Source organism: Pipra filicauda, unplaced genomic scaffold (genome assembly GCF_003945595.2).
Source record: "Pipra filicauda isolate LSUMZ 115617 unplaced genomic scaffold, ASM394559v2 scaffold57_size4234018_pilon, whole genome shotgun sequence".
In the NCBI taxonomy this organism is placed as follows: domain Eukaryota; kingdom Metazoa; phylum Chordata; class Aves; order Passeriformes; family Pipridae; genus Pipra; species Pipra filicauda.
Genome location: NW_024104731.1, coordinates 748424 through 768715, shown reverse-complemented (window position 1 = coordinate 768715; position 20292 = coordinate 748424). Strand labels below are relative to the sequence as shown.

Sequence of the window (20292 nt, the reverse complement as noted above, 5' to 3'; positions counted from 1 at the left end):
AACTTATGTAGCGAATTACGGTTGCTAAAGGTAAAACTTGCATTTATACATATATACTATCATTTACAGAAGAAAAAAAAGCAAATGTAACATTAGAATAATGTTCAATTATACAGCAGAATTTCTTCTTAGGTTCATAAGTTCAACTTGATTGTATTGATTTACTTAGGAGAAAAGGAAAGATGTTTCATTTACACAGAATTATAACTGGATAAATAAGCCACTGGGTTTAGTAACTAATGCAAGGAAAGAGACATGCCAGAGGAAGAGTTAAGAACCTGGTAACAACATTTTTGGATATTTTGGCAATGCTTTTTCTTCCTAGCCTCGAGCACCAAATTCATGTAAGCTAGAACTTCCAATACAAATCTACTTCTCAGTAGCGGAATTGAATGACAAGAAAAATTTGATGCATTTTACTTATAAGGCATGTGACAAACAGGTTATTCTGAGCATATGAGGAACCAAACCAGGAACTGGTCCCTTGCTCACACACTTCAGTCTGTCTCAGCATGCCTTTGACTGGAATTCCTAACGCTTTCTTCTGTGAAGGCCTGAGGTGACACTGTGCTCCAGCTAATTCAGACCCTTGAGCAAATGCATACAGCACTGTTTTGAGCAGTGATAGATGTAAGAGCTAATGTAAAAATGGCAGCTTCTCAGTAAAGTCAGAAGCTTGAATAGTGTAGCTAATGAAAACGTTAAACAAGCTTGCTGAACACTTTTTCCTCAGCATGCAGGAACCTAAATTAATGTAACTGATAAATACCCGCAGTAAAGACTGAAATGGTTCTATGCAGGTCTCATGTTAACAGGCTTCATGGACAACACTCCCCAGGTGCTTATAGTATCTCTGGCCTCTGGAATCAAGGTATCTACAAAAAAAAACTTAAACATGGTATGCAGCAGGACCAACCTTGAAGGTGTAAGAGGCAGATTCTTGTTAATCTGTTAAAATGTATCAAGAACATTACAGTGTTACCCAAATGACTAAACAAGTTATACAATGTCATACCTGAAAAAGGTCCTTGTACCATTTTTTAGGGGAAAAATTGGTTTTGTATCTTTTTTTTTTTTTTAATCTGACCAAATTAAGAATCCCTTATCTTCTGGAGGCGTCTGTGCAGTGTATTAATTCCTTTTTAGCACTTCCATTTATAAGAACAATGCATTTCCCTTTGAAATTTAGGAAGCTGGCACAACTCCTAAGTTGAACTACAACTGTAGTTCAAAGTGCATTTGAGCCTTTAATTCAACAATTGATTTGCTTCAGAATATGTAGCAAGTGGGAGATCGTGCCACCTGCCCAGACTTGTTCATAGCACAGTGGTTCATGTGGTGGCATCACTTCATTGAACACATTGTGGCAGGAGAGGAAGAGATGGCTTAAATCACATAGCTTGAGTAGTCCCCTCAGGTGCAGTTCTCGTGACTGATAACAACTACAGAAGCAGTGCCTTTAAGGAAGAATAGTCACAAGTGTCATGTCCTGTCCATCATCCCCTGTCCTTCCTCCCAAGCACTGAAATAATTCTTATTTAAAACTATGAGAATTATTTTACTATATATTTTACTAAAAACCTCCTGGGCAGGGCTGATGCAGTTACACATTTCCACCTAAATGAACAGTGACCCAGGGTAAGAGAATGAAGCCTAGGAAATGAAATGTAAATGACTTGTCAAGGTTACATGCCTAAAGCTGCCAGTACTGTTCTTTCCATTTCCATACCTGTGTCACTGCTCTTCTGAGGCATGGCAGCAGCAGTGGACAGAGGGTATTTGTTTCTTAAACATTCAGTGATTATCCTGACTTTCTAATGACCTTTTTAACTCCAGCTCAGCCCTAAATGATTTCCTGGCTGTTGGGCAACTACAGTTTTAAATATAGTGGTTACTTACTGTCTAGAAGGAATTTCCTGCATAAATTGCATGATACCAGTTTACATGCAAGTGTCTTTGGTGTTTGCAATGAGAAACATCTTCATTTAGCTTAAGGAAATGATTCACCTCAAATTTTACAGCAAATACAGTGCAACTCATACAACGACCTTTAGAGAAAAGTATTGAAGGGTGAATTGAAGGTGAACCATATTATGAACAGTTTGAATGGCAAGAAACTACTTGGTACAGATACAAATGTCACTGTAACTTCCTTTGAAGCTTATCATTAGAGTTAGAACTACTAGTTAAAGTTCAGTATCTGAAGAAAATCACTTGTTTAATTGCTTGACCTTTGGTCTATGATTGTGGTGAGCAGGCTTCTAACTTCTAACCCAAAAATATGTAAAAGTTACTGCACTGAACAAAGCTTTTGCTAACACATGGTACCCAAGGTAAAGCTTGAAATACTGATATTCAAACAGAAAAACATTAAAACAGTATTTACAGATTAATAGAATTATTTAATTCTTTGAGACCAAAAGGACAAACACTGAACAGGTGTTATTTGTAGTCTGATTTCTATATACAAGCAGTCTTGATTTCTTCATAAAAGCATTTAAGATTTTACTTGCAAGCAATTTAGAGATGAGGAGTCTCCTGTGCACTGTGGGAAATTATCAACAAATGAACAGTCTTTGTATTACTTACTATACCATACTTACTTTTCTGTACCAGTAGCCTGGAAAAGCTTTCCCTGCTCTGTTACATGAAGGGCTATGCTATATCTGACCTTCAAACACTTGTATGCAATCTTCCTGCATGTTTTATTTGAGGCATTACTTTGCAACTAATGTAATAAAGTTCTTACCAGTGGCTGGACAACTGTTCTTGTGACATGACCTCTTAGACTGCTAAACTGTAACTGTGGCTTTTCTCACACACAAAACTTCCTGAATAAGGTGAGCATTTTAATGAGTTCTGTAGGATGCCTTTACCAGACATATGCACTTTGAGTACCTAATCTACATTTTTTTTTTTGTTAATGGCCAACTCAAACTGAATTGCTAATAATCACAAGCAAGCTCTGTGTAACTTCTACTTACATTAGAGTAGCAAGGGTAGCATTTTCAAAGGGCTAGCTGAACATTAATTTGTGCAGTGAAGCTTCACTATTGCTGTTCTGCTGTGCTGAGCAGGCACTAAGAGTTTTTAGTAGCAAGAGGAATGTTCCTCCTTAGATTAAAGATTATTTGACTAATACAAGCAGAAGAAAAATCCTTAAATTGGTACAAAAAATTTATTGTAAAGCATTCAGCTCAAATACATGCAATCAAATCTCTGACCATAGAAAATAAGAATGTTCCAAGAGATACTTTAAGCCAAGTTGTAGCCAACACAGGATCTTCGTAGTTAAATTTGAAAAACATATTAAGTACTGAAACCACCAGTAAGTGGTATGTACAGTGCCCTAAAAAGGATTAAAAGAAAGCATAATATTCTATAGAAATGGCACCCTTAACTTGTACGTTATGAAAGATTAAGTAAATTTAATGATGAAACAGTCAATCACAAGTTTATTACAAATTTACTTACTGTATGAGCACTGTTAAGAGTCTTGTTTCTATGTCTGTATTCCTCAGTACTAGCCAAGGTTTTGCAAGTCAGGTAAAATGAAGTGGTTCTCCAGTTGAGTTCCCTGAATGCTCTCCCTCCCCCCTGACTCCTGTCCTCAAACTACTAAGAAACACAGGGAAACTCAGCAGATACTGGTAACTGTCATGGCAAATTGTATGTCCAGCTAACAGCATTTGCTAACCAGTACTGTAACGGTGGTCCTGGCCCTACTGTAAAACCCAAGCTACTGTAAACATCGATAGGGTTTTGTAATACCAATTTGAAGTTGAATCTGTGTTTAGCAGGTAAAAAGCAGATATCTTAAACAGGTCTGATCAAGGGTGGAGCAAGGCTAAATGAATACCTTGTTGAAGCTAAAGCTCATCATGTGACATTTCCAGAAACACTGACACCCTTGTCCTCCAGTTCCAGCAGCCAGGACAATTTTCCCCCCCTACTCTACAGAATCTCTAGTACAGGATCTTTCACCAAATACTAGCAAAAGACCAATATCCTGCAGTCTAAAAGGGAAGGTATGGCAGAATTAGCAAGACGAAATACACAGATACCACCTTTTCCCTCTTCCTCAGGTGAATTTAGCCAACCCTGAGGAATGTTCATACAAATCCTAATGCTTAAAAAGGCAAAGTAAGTGTGTCACCAGCTACATTGAAATTCACCAACTACTTAAGATTCATCTCGAGAACTGAGTTAAGAATGCACCTAGTGACAATTATTGCATTTTTTGCTTTGGCTTTCCAATCTACATCTAGTGTATCCTCAGAAATGGACTTGATGCTTTGGGAAATTAGCAATTCCTTTTCAACTGGTAAGATGCTAAAGTCTAGGCTTCTAAACCTGCAGCTCAAATAAGAACTTCTGACCTCGAGGGCTACTGTGGTTCTGACTACAACCCTGTTGACTTGAAAGCCAAAATCCACTGTATCCTGCAAAAAATGTCTCCTTCTAAATGGCAGAGAAAAAAACCAAGAACCCATGCAAAATACGGCTGCAATTCAGTTTGTTTTTAAAATTAATTCAAAGTTGCATACTTAGGTTGGCCAAGACACTAATGAGTCAGTTGACAAAGCTTTTCATGCCATTTTTTTACCAAACTGAAGCCAGAGAGCTGAAGGAAACTAACCTACAGTACGAGTGGCTGTTTCTCCTCATTGCTGGGCAAGGCTACTCTGCTAAAAGCATGCATACTGTCAACAGTATCAAGGAAGTAAATGAAGTATAGTCTTCAGCTTTTATCCTTTATTACGTACACAGCAAAGAAGGCAGCATTAGACACACGCACAGTGTGTTACATCCATTCCATCCACAGCACACACACGCGCACACACACACGGCCTTAAAAAAGTGTCGGTGATAAGGAACATATTATAAAGGTTGTGATCTTTATCTCTAAGCCCCTGAGCTTCTTCTTAGAGTTAGGTGAAAAGGCAACAAACAAGTCTTTCCTTGCTCTTTAAGTGCTTTGTGCAACAATGTCCATAGAGGTCATAAACAAGTCTTTTTGGGAGGAGCGAATGTCTTACTCCCATATTCACAGTCTCTTCTCGCCATTTTTGCACTGAATAGTTTCCAGTTATGTTTAGATGTCATAGTCGGCTAATATAGCTCTTGCTCCTGTGATTAAAATTAAGATTGGTTCTGCAGATCAGAAACGAAATGCAATCCCCTCTTTCTCTCAAGAGATGTCATCTTGGTGACACAGCAGGACTAGAGAAGTTACCAGAATTTCTTGGGGACTGAAGAGGCACAGATGAAGAACTCGGAGACAGTTTTCTTGGGCTGCATAGGTCACCATTGTGCAACTTCCACAGAAGTTCTTCATTTTCCATTGACAGGCGTTTGTTTACTTTTGATTCTTTCTCTAGTGACTCCTGTAAAACAGCTTGCTCTGTAGAAAGTTGCCTGCAAACAGAAGATTTACATAAGAACACATAACCCAAGCTGAAAGCTACAGTATTGAACTTAATTGTAAAGAAAGGTTTGAAAGTGCATAAACCCCTGCTTGGCTCACAACTAAATTCCATTCTTAAAGGGAGGATAGCATGTTCTCATCCTTGCTGGATTTAAACTGGTAGCTTGTAAAAAGCAGAAGAAAGTCTCAATAAGAAACATCCCTAAAGGGTGGAAAAAACTTCTGAAGAGTAAGACTTGTCCTACTTAAAGTAATAGATGTTTTTAAATGGCTGTGCTGGAACCTTTGGGTCTTGTTGCAGGCTCAGCTCTACATAGAAGATGCGAACTGGAAGAGTCTGACCATCGATTTAAGCAAAAGCTGAAGTTAGGAGAACCCTCAGACCTGCTTTGTTCATGTTAAATAATACTGTTATTGCTAAATAAAACACATTTTGGATAAATGTAACACATATTTGTTAAATATAACACACTGATCTAAACTGGGGACAAATCACTCACTGAAGTGGTTAAAACACAAGTTTAGCTCACTTAAGAGAGACAATCTTTGTAGAAGGGTATTTCCAAGTTGCTTTTTCTTCCCTGAAATGTTCGTTTTGAGCAGTGAAGAACATACTGAGCCTTTACCCCCTTACAGTCTGTTCCTGCTTGTTCTTCTACAAAGGAATGCACATTTGTAGAGATACAAGTGAGGAAGAAAGGGATGTGTTCTTTTACACAGTACTACAAAACTGCATTCACTAATATTTATACAGAAATTTCTTTCTCATCACATCTAAAAGTCCACAGATATTTTTCACCTTGAAAGCTCCATGTGTTTGTCCATCCGAGCTTTTAATTCTTCGTTTTCTTGCTGAACCTTCTTTAATTTATCCATTAAAATTGTGTTGTTCTCCACCTTAGAAAGAAGGTCACAGTTTAAAATAAAACCTATACATTCGCTCATCAAAATACTGAGCTATCACAGACATTCGTAATCTGGAGTTTGTAGACCTTGTTAACAGTAGATATAAAAACCTGAAATAACGTCAGACTGACCTGCTGCCATGGCTTAATGTTCTGTAACGTCAAATAGATCCTACTTACCTTATCCTTGTGTAACACTGGCACTTGGCCACTTGTGCTGGTTAGATGCCAGCAAAGAGGACTGCATAAGGGATCTACTTGTTAACCAGCACATTCTAGTAACTTCTGCCAGTGACAGCCAGCAGTTTTAGAAGCTGTTGCAGACAGAAGCCTGTCTAGAAATAACACAGTAACATGCCAAATTTAGGAGCTCCCCTGTGTAAACAGCTTTCTCTGTTGCTCTCCTGATTCCACTGCATTTTAGGGAAAAACTGAATAAATGATTGGATAATCCAAGGGCTTCTACACTATGGCCAACATCTCAGGAAAGATGAAGGTTTGCTAGTAATTTACTAGTAACTGTAGACCAGGGTAACATATGCTGATGTACAACACTGAGCAACTGACTTGAATGTATTCCTTTGTATCCAAACCTCTTTCTATACTTCCTCATTAAAGTCTTGCTTAAGCAAGTATTACAACAGTGTTCGAAGGCCCCACCCAGAAGAAGGACCCCATCCTGACACAAATAACAGCATGCTGAGTAATTACAAGTTCTGCCCCCAAAATTGTCTTTTCATGTGGAATTACACACCAGTCAGGAGCAAGTCCACACAGCTAAAGTAGCACCTTAAAGATAACAGCTAAAATGAATGACCTAAGCTAATCAACATTTATTCTATTTCATATTTGATCCCTTCTTATTAAATTAGGATAATTTCCTTGTTAATGTTTTCCTGGCAGTGCAATCTATCTTCCATACCACTCAAGCAAATGTAGCAGGTAAGGATTTTTTTCTCCAGGGACGAGGGAGAAGAGAGGGAAGTAAAAAAGAGAACATGGTCATTTACAGCATCGGGGCATTCTTTCCCCCTCTTTACATTACAGCCCTGACTGCTGTACCTACAACGTGAGCATGTCCCATCGTGATTTCATGTTTCCTGTTAAACAAAAAATATTAATTCTTGTTGAGTCTGACCAGTCCGAGGTCATTATCAGAACACAACTCAGAGACATGACCCCAATCTGCCAGACTCCTAGAAACACTCACCAGTTTTTCCATCTTCATTAGCTTTATATCCTGCTGATGGAGTTTCTCATTCTTGATCTCCAGCACTGCTTTCAAACTTTCCAGCTCCTGTTCCAGGTACATAATCTGTGGGTTTTTCTGAAAGATTTCCAGAGAGTTTGCTTAGTGCCCTGAATTTCAGGAACAATTTAGTTGCTTCTCTGCTATTCAGAAAAAGCAAGAAAATAATTATGGTAACAACTGTTTCTTGTTCTAAGTGAAATCAAGTCAAACAGTTTAGAATAAATAACGAGATCTGATACGACCTTCTTCTCTGACTTTGTTTTTCCTTTGGTGTAGGTGGACAGTTGCAGTTTTCCTCAGAAGCTGTTCAGAAAACACTTCATACACAGACATGAAAAACCCTTGTGACTCAAGGCACTAACGCTGTCACAGCAAAACTTGTTTCACAGGAGTGCCCAAAGGCTCCCTTTAAGGTTAGGAGTTCCAAAATTTATTTCATATTACTCATAACCCATCCCAAGAGATAATTAAAGTAAACATTTGAAGAGTCTTCAGACACTGGAATAGTTCAAAAAAGCACCAGAAGTTTAACCTCAGAACCTGACTGATCTTCCCTGGTTTGAGTCCGAAGGTTTATAAGCAGAAATTCAAAGTTTTCAGTTTTACATTACTGCTAAAGCCTGGCAATGCAATTGCACACACAAATCTTGCACTGCTGTACATCCATGACTTATCTACAATACAGCAAGTTAGGACTTCCTTTTTTATTCTTCCTTTTTGTTGTTTTCTGAGAGGTGGAGGGGACAGGAGGGAGACAGGGCAAGGTCATATGTGGTTTCCTGAAGGACCTATATTCCAGAGTAAGGAACCATTCAAACACTGCAGAATAAAACACATTGTCTACTTTTCAAAGGCAAAGTCACAGGCAAAAATAAGGAGAAGTAAAGCAAATCTCCGTCCATTTCCAGGTAGTCCAAGTGGAACACAAGCCAAATCAATGTTTAAGTGCGTTGTGTATCTAAGCAAAACTTGTTTTAGTATATTTGGGTAAGAATACAGGTGCAGTGCACTGAGTAACAGCTTCACTGCTGCGCCAGAAACCTCATACTGGAGGGCAATGCCTGCAGTTTTATGGGGCACAGTCCCACAAGGACAGGGACAGTACATATTGCAGGTAACAGGGGCTCCATCACCTATGCAGTTCATTCTCCCGCCTGTTTTTAAGGACTATTGCATCAGTGATTCTTGTTTAACCCCTTTTGAACAGAAGTCCGTGTGAGGGGTGGAGCATGCTGTGCTGCCTCAGTGAAGGCAGCAGACAATTCCTTCCTCCCTCTTGTGACTTTACATGGAAGCCAGGAGCTAGGGAGAAAAGCAATCCTGAGAAGTTTAAATGCAGCTTACAGTATGTTCGATATTCAATTCATTGTCTTTCCCTCCTCTAGCCCAGTGGTCTTAAAATGTCTTTTTGAAGTTTAATCTGAGCACCCACATGAGCTACTCATAGCAGAACACACAGCCAAATAAAAAGACTGAAAGGTCTACATAAGTTTTTAGAAAAAAGCTGGGAATATCAAGTGATGCTATCTAAAGGATACCAGAGAGTTGTAAACACATCTCTGTCTTCAAAGGGCTATTGGAAATTCTGATAGTGCAGAATTTTTGCTTAGTACAGAAGAGTATGCTGAGTCAAACTGGTACTTCTCCACAGAGAAGCCTCAAGTTTATGATGCATCAGGACGCAAAGTGCATTTGCAGCTCTGTAAAGGCACTTGACTATTGCTCCTTTAACATAAACAAGATCTGAGCATGCCTGTGGAATACAGTTCAAAATCCCACCATCACAGCAACATACTGTGGTTGCATATTCTTCTTGCAGCAGCTCTGTCCTGCCACTAGAATAAGCAGTAAGAAGAAAAAACCCAAACAAATTAAATTCCAGTGAAAACTAGGGCAACTTCTACTGGAGGCATCCTAGGTGAGTTTTTAGCCATGGAATTTCTCTTTATGGAATAAACAATACTACTGGTATTCCAGCTATTTCTGGGTAACCAGAAAGATAAGCATGTTTGTATCTAACCCTCCCAGTGCACGAAAAACCTAAGAGCACATTTATATCCCAGGAGCATCAATGATAACAGCAGCCTTGAGAGGAAAGGCAGGAAAAAAGTTTATCTGAAGGATAAATCAGCAACAACTACAAATCAATGTCTGAATAAATGTGTTAAAGACTCAAGTACAAGAAGAGAGTTTTGTAGTAGTGATGCAAGCCCACACTGATCATAGCACTGTTAGAACAGTTATCAACTGTCCAGAAAAAAGCTGTGGCACAACTTCTGCATACACATAGGTCTTCAATTTAGCTTAGGGTATTATTTACACCCCTGACTTAGATACTCAACAGCTTTATAGATTTATAGTGGTAAAATTCATAGACAGCATCACAGTGCTTGCAAAAAACTGGCAGATGAGCCACTTACATAAAATATTACTAAGTATGGGAGTCCTATCAGGCTTGATTGCAAACCTTTCATATTATGGAATAACCCCAATCAAGATCTGTAGATCCACATTACTTTTGAAGATCAAGACTTACAACATTGGCTTTTTCTTTGGCTATTTGTTTTTGTTCTTCTAATTTCAGCTTCTCACTCAGAGAGTCGTTTTCACTTTTTAGTTCATCGATTTTTTTCTGAAATGAAAATACACGGTACAGTTAGGTCAAGAACTGACTGCACATCTCCAAACTGCCTTTCAAGTTTTAGACTGTTGCAGTGACCCCAGCCTTTAACAAACCTCCAGCAATTCCTGCTTCTCTTTAAAAGAATCTTCAAGTGACTTCCTTTCAGATTCATGGGTGCTCTTGAGCTCTGAAACAAATTATTTTTGCAGATTTTTAATATAAGAAGTGAAAATTCTTTTGGAAAGAAACAGCCTGTAAAGCCAGCCTATACACATATGCACAGATGCAGAGTCAATGACAATACAGAAAGAACATTTATCATTAAATGATGCAAAGCATGTATGAAGTATCAGATTTACTGCCACTTCATATTTGTGGATTGTCCCCTTGCATATCCCCATTTCATTAGCTGAGAGCATGTCAGTTTTGAAAGCATTCATCTGTGTGCAGCAAATGGATTTGGCCACATCTGAAAAAAGCTGAGTTTCTAGAAGGAAACACAGCAAAAACTGAAATTGTGTTCCTCTACAAGATTCTAGAAAAAATTTCCTTGCCTCCTTCAGAGATGCTATGCAGAGGAGTTTGCTCTTTGACAGCAGTGGAAGTGTCACCAGTTTTGAAGACACAGAAGTGTCACTGGAAATTTGGCTATCAAGTGGAGTTGGAAGGAGGATGGAAATCATCATCACTTAAATTAATGAGATACAATGTCATTTAAACCTAGAGCACACTCACCACCCCCTCCCTGAAGAACCACTTTTGCCCCAGTGTACTGTACCCAGTGTATAATGTCCATGTCATTCTGGAAAGCATACAACCTACTTATCCTCAGTTTCAATTCTGAGGTGCTCCTTATTGAACTAGGGAGTAGGAGGAATTACCAGACACTGGAGACATTGAGGGCAATTCAGACATTTTCTACTGAAAGAAAAAGTCACTTCCACTCAAACGGTTTTAAAAGTTTCATTCAACTACAATGGGATCATGGTTATTGCTGTATGTAAAATGAGGCTTGTTAGTTCCAAAGGAAGGAATTCAGCCAATGTTTTTAAAGACAGCTGGCCACTAAGAACAATGAAGTGGACATATTGATCAGAAAGCCTAAATATTTTTGTTTGTGACTAGCAATACTATAGCATGTGTATTTGAATACAAAATACTTGCCTGAAAAAGAGGATTCATACTCCTTTTTCAGCTCCTCTACTTTTTCTGAGTGTCTGTTTTCGAGTTCCAGCTTAAAGCTTTCATGTGTGGTATTTAAGTTGTCCACCTGCAATATGACAACATGATTTTTCTCCCCTTACGTGTATCAACCCTTGTTTAAAGCATCGTTTTGATGTCTTTATGTAGTACATTGAGTACATTTTAAATGGTTTAGTAGGATTTAACAGGAGAAGCTAAGCCATGTGCAACACTCAGTAAATGAAAATGATGCTTTACAATTTACCACTACCAACAGGATGATGTATGCATCTGTCACACACATGGAGTTGTTGCAAAGCAAGGTCAGAGGGCAGGTGTGTTTCTATAAATCTTAAATCTCAAGCTGCCTCAAATATCCAGTGAAGCTCTAGAAGTTGCTGAAGCTGGCAGAACACAAGGAATCTTACCACGTTTAAACATAAGCTTAAGATCTGTACAGCTTAATGTAGTAGTATTTTTATAGCTGCAGTGAAGTAGAGTTTCACATTAAATAAAGAAGCTCTCTTATTAGAAAACCCAAGATTCTCTGAAGACTCATTTGTAGCAGAAATCAATTGCTAGAGAACTTCTCTGCTTTGAATATTACAAACCTGCTCCTGGAGTTGTGCTTTGTACTTCTCAGCTTCCTCAATGCAGATACTTTGGAGTTTCTCACATTCTGCAGTGTAAAACTGTTTAAGCCTCTCCTCCAGCTCAGCTAAGTCATCATGATGTTGCTGGTTTAACTTTTGCAAAAACCCTTCATAAGCAACTTGCAGTTCATTCCTGTCTCTCTCCAATTTCTCACAAGCTGCAGAAGTGGTTACTGAAGATGTCAAAAGAAAAAAAGAGAAAAAAAAAAGTAACTGGATCAAGTTCAATACTAATGTCACATCTTCATTTAGAGGTATTAAAGACAGTGAACACACTGCACAGCAACATGGATATACAAAGACAAATATGATTTATCCATGAGATGTGTGCCACCTCCAAGGACACATGAAAAGATCTTTGCAAAAATATTAAATTCAGTGTTTCTTATACTGCGAATTAATTCAATCTAGTTAAGCCACAAACCCACACAGAAAGCACAAGTGTGACAGTTTGTCATGTCATAGAAGAATGAATGTCTCAAGAGACAGACTGAAGTGCTCCAATAAAAAAATTAATTGCATTTGCTACTTCACCTAATTTGATCCCATTTCAGTAGCTTATTTGTCAGAGTACTTTATGTTTTTATATATAAACCACTTAGCTAAATTTGAGAGTCTTAATATCCTGAAAACTACACATTCAATGTTACTCACACTCAGCTATACAGCAGAGAAGCAATTCTGGCCTGACATGCACAGCCCGATACAGAACTGCCAACCTGAAAGGTACTGCTAATGTTTGTATGTCTGAGATATTTAAATACGCAAGATACAGAACACTTTTAGCCAAAAAGTATAGAGTATTAAGCAAAGAGAAATGCTGTGTAATTCTCTTTACATCTGTATTAACACAGGTATGCTATGAAGACTGCCTAGGTTTGTCTCCCCATATTTGCAGCTGGTTAAAAGGCAAAACAGAAGTTAGTAACTTCTATTTTTTGAGTTTGAAATTTAGCATTCCCATCTCCAGCCAGACAGGCCCGAATAGGAGGAGTCACTTTCCTACTGTTAATATGACTGCAGCAAACGCCTTTCGCAGTTCCAGCTGCACGCAAAGCCTGGAAGCAAGGTGAAACAGGATCTCTAACACAAGAGTGTAATCACTGACCTTGAGCAAAACTGCTTCTATATGGACTCCAGTACTTTGGTTTAAAATAAATTAGTCAGATGAGTGACTGCTCAAGAGAAAAATCAACTAAAATCTTAATGTGATCCTCAAAGACAGGAGACGTCATGCACGCATGCACTTCTCAGCAGTTTGGCACACTGCCCAAACAATGTAAACATAAACTCTGTAAAAGTACAGGAAGATTTAAGGATTTTTGTACAGGCAGTACAGGGCATTTTCATCACAGCTGTGTTTGAGTCTTAAATAAATCAATTACAGCATCTACAAGGACTGATTCCCAAAGCAGTAGTGGGCTCAGCTCGAGGGAAACCAGCCTGCCCCAGCAGAGCGCCTTCAGTAACACATCTGATTCCTTCTTTGCTACAGCTCATTAAAAGCATGTGAGTAACTCAATAAATGACACCTGCACTCTCTTTTAAGGAAACTGTAAAGAGTCTTGGCCCTGCTACCATCACTTGGAACCTGCAGTTGAACTAGAAAGCATTAAGAGAGTGAGCTGTATTGCGTGGAAACTGATGTGCACGTGATTTAGGCTTAAAAGCAAGCTTAACAGTGCTGGGTCTGTGTGAAAGATCTGCTGATCTGGACAGATTTAAGCCAAGCTCTTCATTCTGGCAATAATGCAACAGAGGCTAAGCTGAAACCTACCACAACATTCCCTGCAACCCAAGCAGATTTCAGAGTTTTTGATACTTTCTATACCACCACCAAGAAAAATTTTTACTTTCCTATCTTTATTCCTTCCACAAACTTCTCTTACAACTGCTCCCTTTGGGAAAAAAAAAAAAAAAAAAAAAGGAAAAATTAGCATTTACACTTCTATAACATTGCCTTGGCATAAAGTTATTGAATATATATGCACTGCATTGTCATGTTTTTGGGGAAGAGAAAACATCACTGTTAGGGGATATCACTTTATAATGCAAAGAACCAGGCAGCAAACTGAGACACTATAGAGCCAACCACATGCACATGGATCTGACCTTCTACAGCAAGAGTAAGGGCATAGCTGAGAGGCAGGCAACTTGCATGCCTCAGTTAAGGTAACTGTAGCAAAATGCTTCACATGATCCACTTCATTTAAAAGCAACAGAGGAAAGAGCAAGCATTAAATTCTTTATTTGCAAGGTCAGAGCTATTAATTTGCCTCCATTTAGCTAAAAGAATGTGCTGCCTGTCGTTGCCTTATCTTTAAATGTCAGCACATGGAGCTTCAGATGATGCAAAGCACTTCAGGAAAAAAGCAAATAGCAAACCACACCTTTGTCAAAGAAAATAGATGCATCAGTTCCCCTTCAGGCAGTTTGCAATTCAGATTTATGAGAAGACTAATGTTACAAAGGCAAACAAAAACTTTTAAAACTTACATTGGCAGTTAAATGTTGTTACCTTAAAGGTAATGTCTGGCCTCCACAAAGCTGGAGGCTGCAATGCTTCCTTGTGGATCGCAAGCCCGACGTGAATCTCTGCCATCCAAATAAGCAGCAGAACTACTAAACAACCAGTGAGCTCCCAGTATAATGGTGGTGGCAAGAAACGGAGCATGTGAAGCATGAAGCTTCAGCAAGAGCACCAACTAGCGAATTGTTAATTTGAAATTATGAGAAGTCCCATAAACCAAACTTTGTCTCAATACTTGAGACTGAAGTGTCTGCAGCAAATATTTTGCACAGCCCTATCCATCTCCAGAATGAATCATGTATTTTATGACTGTGTTCTGCCTTCTTTTAAGAAAGTTACCTTTTTCATGATTTGTCCCTAATTGCTTAGTTTGGCCATCTATCCACTGGAAGGAGATATTGCACAAGTCCTGACTAATCAAACTCGACGGCTACTCAACTTAAGAATCTTCTCATTGAATTCATGCTTAACTTTAAACAAAAATTTGTAACTGGAACATGTGCTTTTCCAGTAGCACACACACACACACACACACACACACACACATATCTCCATTTCAACTTCTCAGCCACTTCATAGACACCTGAAGGGCATACTTCAGCACTTTTGTATACTACTACTGTGCTTCCTTTCCCTTCTTAAAGTGCTTTCCTCTGCAATTCCACATCTTCATTATGCCACACATCAGACCACAAACCTTGAGCAAAAAAAGTAACAGGGAACAAGTGGTTCAACAGCATTTCAGATAAAAATCGAGCCACAGAGATGAAAAGATGCACTATCCATTTGTTCATGGTCTGTTCAATCTTACCTGTAACACTAAACCGTTTTAAGCTTTAAGGATAGAGCATATGGAATGCTGTACTTGGCAGCCAGAAGCAATATTTACTTCTTTATTCAAATAGCGGAGCCATAAATATTCCCCCCCCCCAGTTGTTTCAGTCTCTCCTCCCAACTATACAACAGTCTCTCCTTGTATTATTACAACATGGAGCAAGATTATTCTGGGTTTTTAGGCTTCTTAAAACTGTTAGAAATGAAGAGCCTGGTTCTTTTGGGCAGAACCATGACTTTTGGGAATCACAGGAAGTTTCTGAGATTTGGTAAGAGCATATCTTCAGAGCAGAAATGCTGGTTTTGACACACTCATCTGTAGTAGTTAACAGTGGCCACTTGCATCTTGGGTATTTCATTGTGAAGCTTTTTACATGCCAAAATCATAAAACAAATGCCTGCAAGAGAGAACCGTGGAGAACCAGGCACATGGCAACACCCTGCAATAGTGCAAACGGCAGCAGAACCAAACCACATCAACACTAGCTCCAGCTGAAGGAGAGGACTACAAAAGTTGCCTTCATATCCCCAAAAAATGTATTTCATGTTTCCACTAGAAGTAGCCAGGAGGTAAAACCTTACAATTGTGCAGAATCTCCTGTCAATTTTTTTTTCTAATTATAAACCATTCATCATGCAATTCAGTCCTTATGGCTAAACTGCTTAGATAAAACGTTTTTCACCTTACATTCCCCCTAAAAGTCACCACAACCTAATGCTAAGAGGATAAAATATACTGGATTTTTTTTTTTGAACCCTGTATTAAATTGTTTGTAACAAATAGTTATCTTCATAAAATTGTCCAAGTCACTCACTGGCCTAGTTATGATTTATGAAAAGGCAGTAGACTGACTGCAATTTTGAAACTGAGTTCACTAGGACAGTAAGCTGGCAGCATTGTAATAGATGAGAGGATGTGAAAAGGGGGGTAATTACCACAAAAAACCCCAAGTATTTAGCATTAAGTGACATTATACTGCACTAACACTTCATTGCTCGGATGTTGTATTTCAGACTGCAAGATGTATGTTCACTTGACCATAAAGTCTACTGTAGTCACAGAGGCTCATTTTCTTCTCCATACAATATATATTTTTAAATATATCTAATAACTAATTTATGCTTTTGGCAGATTCTCAATATTGAAAATTCTACCCAAACAAGCTTTCAAGTTTCTGACCAAGTTTCTCTTGGTGTTACTTCTATAATGAGGCTAACAATACAGGACGTTAAGCCACATTTTGTATTTTTATTCTTGGACAACTTGAGATGAGGCAAGTAGACCAAAAAAGCCTGCTGTAAGCTACATTTAAGTAGGTATGATTGAATAAATATGTGAAGCATTCACTTATCAGGAAGTAAGTTCCCACCCCCAATGCTGCAAACGCTACAAGTGTCAGCAAGCAAGTGTATGACGTGTGGCAAGTTAGGCCCAGCCTCAAATAATTGAAAGAATTATTTATTAAGTATTTTTAAGAATCACCTTACCCTGAAAAACAAATCACATTCACTCCACCTGTCTGTAAAACACAATAGTCTCTTTTATCTGAACCTCCAAAGCATTCAGAAGATAATTTATTATTAACAAAAAGAGAGTATGAAGGTATTTTGAAAAAAATAGTTTATCAATTTCAATGCAGCAACTGGAGGGGAGAGAGAGGGGATCAGCATCTGTCTGGCTGTACAGGGTACACTCGGGCTGCTCCAGGCCACAGAGAAAGGCTCACGAATGGCAATTTTCAAAGGGCCAAGACAGGCACAGGCTGAGTCAGCTTTGCACCTGCTGTTTTGTAGCAGGACTGAGCTGGATCACATCCAGCATGGTTGCAAAGAGGCTCTGAAACAATTTGGAGAGCAATTAATTTAGAGGAGTAGTTTCGTACCTCTCAAGAAATATGCAGCTCTTGCAATTTCTACTTACGTAATTAAACAAGGAACTAGAAATAATTTATACACTTAGCTTGCTTCTTCAGAAGGGAAACCAGGTGACAAGCAGGACATCCCTACCTGCTCCAGGCTCCCAGAACTAAGGCATTTACATTCAAATCATGAAGTTTAGTCTTTGTAGCTGGAGATTTTAAGGAAACCCAAGTTCAGAACCCAATTGTTAATGAATCTGAACTGCCTTTGGAAAAGCCCATCCCAAATACTTATCATTGCTAATCCTTGCATGCATTTCCAGCCAGTGAGAGCAGAGAGCAGTGTCTGGTAACCATCTGCCCTACGGTCACAGCACAGCCACATGGTCACTGCCAAAGGCCCATTCTGGGATGGTAATGCGTATTCAAGTCATTAAACAAAGGTATTTTGGTAGAAAGGGTCGTATGGAATAACCCAGCAAAACAGACCATCTGACAGCAAGCCAAATTGGTTTTACAAGGTAAATCCAGGAGCTTGGGAGTGCGCACAATTAAACTTCAAAGCAAGAAGCTGATGAATCCAAACTGTGCAGGGTACAAGCTGCAGGGGCCTTCATGTTCCTCTTAAACTTGGCAACATGCAGGGCATAGAGTACACTGAGCTGGGCACACCAGGTTCCTCTTCTGAGACTGTCCCCCAAGTGCAAACCAACGGGCATTAAAACCATGGAGCTGGGACTCCAGGGAACACGTCCACATCGCCAAATAAGATTAAAACTGCACTGTCTGAGACAACCTATGCCTAGATCCTACTGTGAATCAAAATTCACAGTACTTAGGTCAAAACAGCCTATGGAAATGTTAAGTTCAGCTATAGCCATTTAACAGTGTCAATAGAAAGCTGATTAGCAGGTGTGTATTTAAGCTGATTATTTTCAGCTAAAGCTACTGTTACAAGAATACCTTTCTCACACCTTGTCAACAAATGAATAATTTAACTTAAAAAACCCCACAAAACCCAAACCTAGTTATTATTTTTAAAGCTACATACAATTGAAGACCTATGTAGTTTTTCATTTCTGCAATTAAATCCACTCCCTTTACATGCTGAGGAGAGCAGTACAGACAGGCTAGACGTGTGACATGGTTAAGACAAAGAAGCCGCATGAAGATAAATGCTTCACTGAAACCATGGTCTGGAAACCTTACAAAGGGAAGCGAGCCCGAGGCTGCCATTCAGATGTTCCTGCAGAACTGATCCAGGAAATTCAGCTCTCCGTGAGGGGACCAGCTGACGATTTCATCCAGCAGCATCCCCGTCTGAGACCTCTGTGCACTTGGGTGTCACAGATCCATCAGGCACAGTTATATTTGAAGTTTTTTTCTAGTTATCAACCTACTGAATGGCATATTCATTCTTGCAAAGGAAGTACCATGAATGAGTTCAGCAGGCTGTTAATCAAAGCAGAAAGGTACCTCAACTTCCCCCGAAGCCCCCCAAAATGGTAATGGGTAAAAGTAGCTTTTGGTCCATCCATTTAAGCTAAATTTTCCCTTTCCAGGTAAGTGATAAACATAGTACCTAGATTGATAAAGGAAAAATAATATTGAAGATGCAAGCCTATGGAAGAGATTTTCTTGCTCCAATAGCAATCCTTCTGAAGTCATTTTCACAATGAGGTAAACAAATGGGTTTTCTCAGAAAGTCATGCTAAGTACATTAAAAAAACCCACCTAGTTTATAATGTTTATAACACAACTTTGTAGTGATGTAAGAAGCCCATTTCCACACTAAAACTCTAGTTCTGTTGTCAGTTTAGGGTAGCAGAAGTGCTGGCTGCAGCTGATGGGGGACACCACCCTTCACCCTCCTGCTCCTTCCCCTTTCTCTGCTCCAGCACCAGTGCTCCTTCAGGCACATGCTGAGCCAGGCCAGGCAGCTTTGGCAAAACAGCACTTCAAGCCACTGATCTCAGCTGGCTTAGGTCCCCAGGCAGCTAGCTCATTGCATGGCTGGGCACACTGCTGCCCAGGGAGAGAGATGCAAAGGCAGAGGAAGGCCAGGCTCTTTCAAAGCCAACCCCTACAGAGACCTGCCGGAACAACAGCAAAACTGCAGTCCAGGTGCTTCATATCAGCAGGAAGGTTAAAAAAAGCTGCAGCTTGACAGATGCCAGACAGCACCAAGCTCTAGAAAAGCCTCAGCTTTTTAGTACTAAGGTTCTGAGAAAGGAAACACTACATATTTCTGCAGTGTCTTTGGTACTCTCACCTACCTACTTAGACTACAAATCCTTCTCTGCTTGTGATACTGCCTCAGTTCACACACTTGTAGCTTTATGCAACAACAAATAAAGCTCTTAGAAAACTGCATTTTAAATAACCCTCTAAACTGGATGACAGGAACAGTGGCAAATGGAGAAGCTGTGCTCTGTTGCTTCAGCTGGGGAGACAGGGTGACCCCTCCCTTCCCACTGCACTTCCAACTCTGAGCACTTGCCAGGGAACCTCCGCCTTATTAATCAGTGCTAAAAATTAAATCTGAACATTAAACGCACCACCCGCATCTAACGAGACCTACACTCACACTTGTTTGGCTGAGACAATGCTCAACTTTCAAAGCATGTGAAAAGAAGTGTTTCCAACTTCTCCATCAATGTCGTATCTGAAACTGCTCCACATGTATTACTTCTGGTTTCAAAGCTTTTTTTTTTATTATTTTTTAAAGAGGCTTCATGATAAGAGAAGTGTGTTTTTACAGAACACTATTTTTACTTTCAAGTGCTATCATTTTCAATCCAATTACTTTTTACACTTCACAAAATGATCTGGTTTTGAGTTAAATGCAGTTAAATCAAGCTTCAAAGTTGGCTAAACCAGCCCCTGCACATTATAGCTCAATTTCATATTACAGCTGCCCACCAGGATGAGTTCAAAGACTTAATCTCATCAGCCTGAAAGCATTTCCTTAATTTTACACTCATCCACCTACAAGTCACTACAGCAAAAACGCAGATTTTGCGCAG

At 39.3% G+C, this 20292-nt stretch overlaps 1 protein-coding gene across 9 annotated transcripts in view; it reads right to left on the bottom strand.

Annotated features, from left to right (window-relative positions):
- Nucleotides 1-2381: 2381 nt before the first annotated feature.
- Nucleotides 2382-20292, bottom strand: part of MTUS1 (microtubule associated scaffold protein 1) — a 132578-nt gene continuing 114667 nt past the window's right edge. For all 9 annotated transcript variants that reach the window (XM_027735365.2, XM_027735361.2, XM_027735366.2 and 6 more), the window contains 7 exons: nt 12002-12216; nt 11373-11478; nt 10322-10395; nt 10122-10217; nt 7544-7660; nt 6228-6325; nt 2382-5418 (listed from right to left, as the gene is read on the bottom strand). In XM_027735365.2, coding sequence (XP_027591166.2) covers nt 5202-5418; nt 6228-6325; nt 7544-7660; nt 10122-10217; nt 10322-10395; nt 11373-11478; nt 12002-12216 — 923 coding nt within the window. In that variant the 3' untranslated portion in view covers nt 2382-5201. The remainder of the gene's footprint in view (nt 5419-6227; nt 6326-7543; nt 7661-10121; nt 10218-10321; nt 10396-11372; nt 11479-12001; nt 12217-20292) is intronic.